Below are 5,886 nucleotides of genomic sequence, written 5' to 3'. Positions count from 1 at the left end.
CGCAGCTTGGTGTCATCGGCAAACTTACTGAATCATTGTGGAGTCTCAGAACCACAGAAACAGGGACCTCGAGGTCCAACCTTTCCTGGGCAACACGCAGTCTCGACAAGATGGGGCTGGAATCTCCCGCTGCCATCACCTCCTGTCGCTCAGGTCAAGCCCTCACACCCACAGTGCTCTCTCTTTCAGCCCATGATTCTCTCAGGTTTTTATAAACTGCGAAACAGTGCCTCACCCGTGCTTACCGAGGTTAAGGACACCCCGAGGGTGCCCGTCCATGGGGGCATTCACAGAGCCCCTCTCGCTGACCTGTTCTTTGATTTCATGAATCTTTCTGTATCTCAACGATTTTGAGGCCCACAGCTCTCTGCCAGGCGTCACTGAAACTGGCCGACTTGTGCAGACATCGTGGCACAGACAGAATAAACACCACTTCTTTAGGAAATAAAAAGGCACAAAGGAAAAGACCTGCTCAGAGCCAGGCTGGCAAGCCCCAGGTGAATCCCTGGGCTGCAGGAGGTACGGGGTGCGCTGCCCCGTCCCCTCATTACTCACACCCCTTGTGCAAGAGCCGTCGATGAATTCCGACTCCTTATTTCACACGCTCTATTCAAAGGGACACACTTCTCTTCCTACAAACTGGTGATGCTGGTGCCATCTGCCCAGCACAGCTCAGGAGAGGTCTGGACAATCACGCTTCTCGAGGCAGAAACTGGTTATTTGCAAGGACATTTGTTGACCCACATTCTTACTTCACATTCTGTTTACTAGTAAGAACATTTGTAATCCTGTTTCCTACGAACTTGTCCTAAAAAGAGAAAATTATGTGACTTGTCTTTTGTACGGTTCTATTAATTTGAGAAAAATCTCTATGCTGGGTTTTTCATCAGTGATAATTTGGCTTTGCTAGAGTTAAACTGCATTAATATGTACTTCAGTGCTGGAGTAAAGTCAGAGACAATTTTCAGAAAAAAGGGAATCCCTTTGCAGTGCCTTTTAGACTGACATTCAGCAATGGGCAGTTGTTTGTTTTAAAAAAAACAATCGTTTAACCTTAAGCACCTGGAACCATTGCTTGCTATGCTAAATGTGTGGCGATGTGTTTTATTTTCACAAATTTAAAATATCCAGTGTAACTCTGAAGCCTGAAGTGGAAAAAAGGTCTTCTATTTTCTTTCCCTCAGGAACAGAGCTATGCTGAGAATGTGTGAGCAGATAATAGCCTAATTCAAAACTTCAGGCCAGATGTCTTCAAAATCAGTCAAATTAGTTAAAGCATAAACAAACATTTGTGACTGACGTAGCTACTTCAAATAGGCCAATGCCTCAGTCGGCGTTACTCATTTTGGAACGAGCTGAGAGAAAGCAGAACCAAAATGAAGAAGTTACTTGTGTTTGTCTCCTTTTTGGTCCTGACGACCACTTTTACAGGTAGGAGTTTACATAAACCAAACCTGCATATTTATGTAGAGCTGCATAGCATTAGTTTATCAACCTTGTATTTTAGTATCTTCGTATTTCATTTTTAATACTTAACTATTTTTATATTGCAGGCTTTCCATTATTTGAATTTTAACAATCATGCTATTGTATTTGATATTTCACTCTCTGCATTACCACACTGTAGTCATTTATTGTAAAACCAAAAGGCTTAATTTTACTAGCTTACTATTTTAATATTATTTTACCAAGTAATTGCAATCTCTCCGTTGCAACAAAAGTCTGACTCATTACTTTGAAAAATAATCCTAAAAAGTAAAGCAACACAGAAAAGAACAAAGAATTGGAAGAATTACTAATGCCAGTGGTTACATGGTGTTATTATATTTTCTCATTTTATAGAGTAACATGAATATGTAGGGTTTGCTTCATACTGGTACCACTACAGAAAGCACAAGTATAAAAATGGTTTAAAATTCCACTCATATCTCTTGGAATGCAATATCCCCTGGGAAGGGGCTGCAATGAAAGAACACTTTGTATATAGACAAAAATCAGGTTTGCAGACTTTTCATTTAACAACTGACAGATACAGTACTAACTTTTTTGCAGAACTAATTTCTGCTTTTTTGTCTTTAGACACCTCACCAATTTTGGCTGAAAAAGATGCCAAACAGATTCTGAGAACTCGTCGTGAAGACAGACTGAGAAAAGCTGGCTTCCCTGATGAGCCAATGAGGGTGATTTATGATATTTACTTTTAAATTACATTAACTAAAAAAATCCCAATACCAAACCCCCCAAACCATTTGTGTATTAAATTTCTATAGATTCATTCCAAGCAATACATTATGAATCTTACCCTTTTAAGTAGCTGAGCTCTGTGAAATATTAAAAACCCCCTTTACATTCTTTCAATTACTCTTAAGTAGCATTCTGCAAGTGCTTAATATTGCTCAGGAAATGTATGCTTGCTGAATGTGGAAATTATTTATCACGGTTCAAAAATGCCGATTAAATTATTGAGAAGAAAGTGGCTTTTCATTTATAGAAATGTGGATTTCATCAGGTTGTTCCTGAAAAACTAAATAACAGGAAATGTCTTCTGCTTGCAGTACATTCTGCACTCGAGGCAGAAAGGAGATGTAGGTGTCAGTGGTCAGTCTGGAGATAGAGGTAGTTCTGAACTAGCTTTTAAAATCACTTACTTTCATTTAGTTATTGATGAATGCTACAGATAGGATGGTTTGTTATGATATTGTAGAAGTTTTTAGTCACTAGCTTCATGCAACAGCATTATTTTCACATGCGGTACTTACATTTATTTATTTCTAAACCATATTACAACAGAAGAAAAAGTGAAAGAATGAAAAAGCCTTCTGTTTCACTTGCTTTGACAAGATGTAACATATAATTCTGCACTTCTCAAGAGGTACTTAAGGTATTTTAAAATTACTGCCTATTTCTTTCCAAAGTAAATAAATCGTGCTAAAAATTACATGGTTCTGAAGAGGCAAAACCCACAGAAACTAGAGAGCACACAATAGATTATGCACGTACGAGGAATACAAGGGGCTCAGTTCAGCAAGGTGCTGAACACTTCAGAACTCTGCAGGACACCAAGAGCGCTACATACCTTGCAGGACTGAGCTCAGCGTGAGCCGGGCTTGTGGAGACAGCTCGGGGCTTTCCCTTTCCAATGGTTATTGTAGACCAGCCCGGAAGACTCCACCTGGCCACACGCTGCTCCGTCGAGTGTGGGCCACAACAAATCAAAGCTGTCATGAGGACACGGCACGGCGCTTGTTAACCATCTTGTGCAACGAAGGCTGTACAAAACCAAACCCCAGAAGGCACAGGCTTCACCGCTGCCCACAACATTCAGGATTGGGTTGATTTCTAACCTGCTGCTACGTCAGCCTTGTCGTTTTTGAAAATTAGCACGAATACAGCTCCTGTCTATACTTATGCTTAACATATTGCTATGATTATATAATGTGTTATGTAGTAAATATAATGTGTATTAAATCCAAAATAAATAAAACAGTAGAGAAGTTGGACTGAGTTAAATCCCGTATTGCAAAAAGTTACAACACTCTTAGTCATATGGTTTAGTTTTAGGTAGTCCTGCGAGGAGCCGGGAGTTGGACTCAATGATCATTATGGGTCCCTTCCAACTCAAGACATCCTGTGATTCTATGGCTCTAGGAGGGGAGCAGAGGCAGCCAGGGCTAGAGCAGTGTTTGATTAATGCTCTGTCCTTGCCACTTTCCATCCTACCATGATTAGTAGCAAACACTTGTTAAGAAATTCCGATCATATTTTTATTTCATTTTTTTCCCTATACAGCAATACTGGCTTTCTGTAAGAAAGCCCAAACATAAGAATATTTCTTTTTCTCACTAAATGTCAAGGTTTTCTGTAGAAAAGGAAATAGCTTGTAATAAAAAAACAACTATCCCCCTCTCCATGTAGAACATGTAGATTTTCCCTTGTGAATGAAGGTACGTGGCTGCTGTATCCCTGTGCACAGTTCTGCTGGGGCTCAAGGAGAAAAACTGATTTTGTATGGATTTTTTGTAGCAAATGAAATGACTGCTGGGATGAGCCCACCTCTCTTCATCTATTTTAAGCAAAAGCTGTTTGTACTAGGCCAGATCATGCTGAGCTGGGGAATTTAATTTGCAATTCTTTGTCGCACTATTCGACTTCCATGGTGCTGTTCTAGTGAAAAAGCCTGTTCAGACAGCAAGATCTGCCATCTTTGATTATCTTAAAAATGTCATTTATGTTACCAGCATGTTTTAATCTTACTTTGACCGAGACCCGCTTTTTATCACGTGGCATCTTCTCAGTCATATAGTCCTGTTCACCGCAGGTTCATAACGGGGCCTCACCGAGGGATTTGAGCCAAGGCTCCCTGTGCTGCGAGGACAGAAAACACAGCAACAGGCAGGGCCCTAATGCTTCCTGCTGGCACCCAGCGCACCAACCCAGCCCTCTGGTCAGCACAGGGCAGAGCTGGCAGGAATCCTTGGCCACTGCAAAGGGTTTACTCTACAGCTTCCGTTCCTACAGTGCCCACTGTGCAAAGCAGCGGGGGTATATTCTGAAAAAAACCTACCTAGTGCTCACAAAGCTTATAAGCCCACATGCAGTGGGTAAATTTTGTTCCTGATGGAGGCCAACTTTTTGGTACCCAGCCCACTTTAGTTTAATAATTTGTTGCTTACACCAAAACCCCTACAAATTAGTTATGAGAAATTCACATTATTTTATGTCTCATGGGAAGACCAATCAGCACTGATGCACGCTATCTGCTAGAACCTGCCAGAGTACTGCCACATGATCCTATGAAGGATTAATGTTTTTAATCTCAATTTTCAAAAGAGGCTTCAACCGACGTGTCTGAGAAACCTTCTGTACCCTCAGGACCCACAGAGGCTTCTGTGGTGACATGCAAATAAGAAACGTATATGCAGAATTCCTAATTCATGAATATTGTAAAATTCTTGCTCAATACCTTTACTGATCCAGATGATGATGTCATTCATTAAATATTGCTAGCTGAGGATAAGCTGGCTAGCAACATCATTTCACTATATTTGACAATTTTAAGGGGTAAATTGAAAGTTTTATTGGCCTGACATTAGACTTGAGTGATTACATAATTAAGTTACTTTTTTTTTTCTTTAATAGGAGTATATGCTTTACCTCCAGAACTTGGAGCAGAGATCCGAAGAACAACTCCTTGAACACTGGTTGAATCCACATTGCTTACCGCACTGCAACAGGGATTTAGTACATCCAGTCTAATGGTTTTGCCTGCCCCACAATCGGTATATATATATATATTTCTTTTACAGTGTATATTTCTTTCTCCATAATAAAAAGCAGAACCACAGACTGGAAGAGGAGAGAATAACCAATGGCTGGAGGAGGTAGCTTGTGCTGAAAGGTGTTTGGCAGTGGGGCCGTGGCAGCGAACAGAAGTGTCCTAGGCATCAGCTGTCTCGCTGCAGTACTGTTCACGTGAATAAAACATTCAGTTATGCATTTCTCTGCTACACGGATATAAGTTGATGACTTCACTACATTCTTATTAATGTTGCTTCAGACTGTTCCTGTTTCTTTCCTGCTTACGCTCCTTTTCCAACTCACCTATTTTAGCCTTGTACTTGTTCACTTAGCGCTCAGCAGGACTGTGGCAGGATTAAACCCACAGTTGTCATCCTTTAGGTATTTCAGATGCAGCCTGACCCACTAGCAGTTGAGCCTGTTTTGCAGCATCTCAGCTGTCATAATTTGCTGGCTGCTGATTTTTTCAAATGGAATTTACTATTTAGTACACATGCTGGTAAACATTAACACAGAACATTTTCACAGAGCTTGCATGGATTATTAGCTCTGTTTATGATTTCCAACATCAGTGTAATAGCATCATTT

General features: G+C 40.6%; 1 protein-coding gene across 1 annotated transcript; it reads left to right on the top strand.

The window, feature by feature from the left end:
* Positions 1-1,376: 1,376 nt before the first annotated feature.
* LOC104278093 (chromosome unknown open reading frame, human C17orf67) lies at positions 1,377-5,256 on the top strand. The gene is made up of 3 exons (XM_009874962.1): positions 1,377-1,431; positions 2,080-2,180; positions 5,140-5,256. The coding sequence occupies exons 1-3, from the start codon at positions 1,377-1,379 to the stop codon at positions 5,254-5,256; spliced, it is 273 nt and encodes a 90-aa protein (XP_009873264.1).
* The last annotated feature ends 630 nt before the right edge of the window (positions 5,257-5,886 follow it).

This window comes from Apaloderma vittatum, unplaced genomic scaffold (genome assembly GCF_000703405.1).
Source record: "Apaloderma vittatum isolate BGI_N311 unplaced genomic scaffold, ASM70340v1 scaffold41578, whole genome shotgun sequence".
Classification (NCBI taxonomy): domain Eukaryota; kingdom Metazoa; phylum Chordata; class Aves; order Trogoniformes; family Trogonidae; genus Apaloderma; species Apaloderma vittatum.
The sequence above is the reverse complement of the archived record's forward strand: the minus strand, read 5'-3'. Positions and strand labels throughout refer to the sequence as shown.

What these genes read in the sequence shown, in the direction of transcription:
- LOC104278093 (XM_009874962.1), top strand. Translation starts at nt 1,377, where the DNA reads ATGAAGAAGTTACTTGTGTTTGTCTCCTTTTTGGTCCTGACGACCACT. An exon ending in CCTGACGACCACTTTTACAG is followed by an intron (nt 1,432 to 2,079) that starts GTAGGAGTTTAC and finishes TTTTGTCTTTAG; the next exon opens with ACACCTCACCAATTTTGGCT. An exon ending in TCCCTGATGAGCCAATGAGG is followed by an intron (nt 2,181 to 5,139) that starts GTGATTTATGAT and finishes TTTCTTTAATAG; the next exon opens with GAGTATATGCTTTACCTCCA.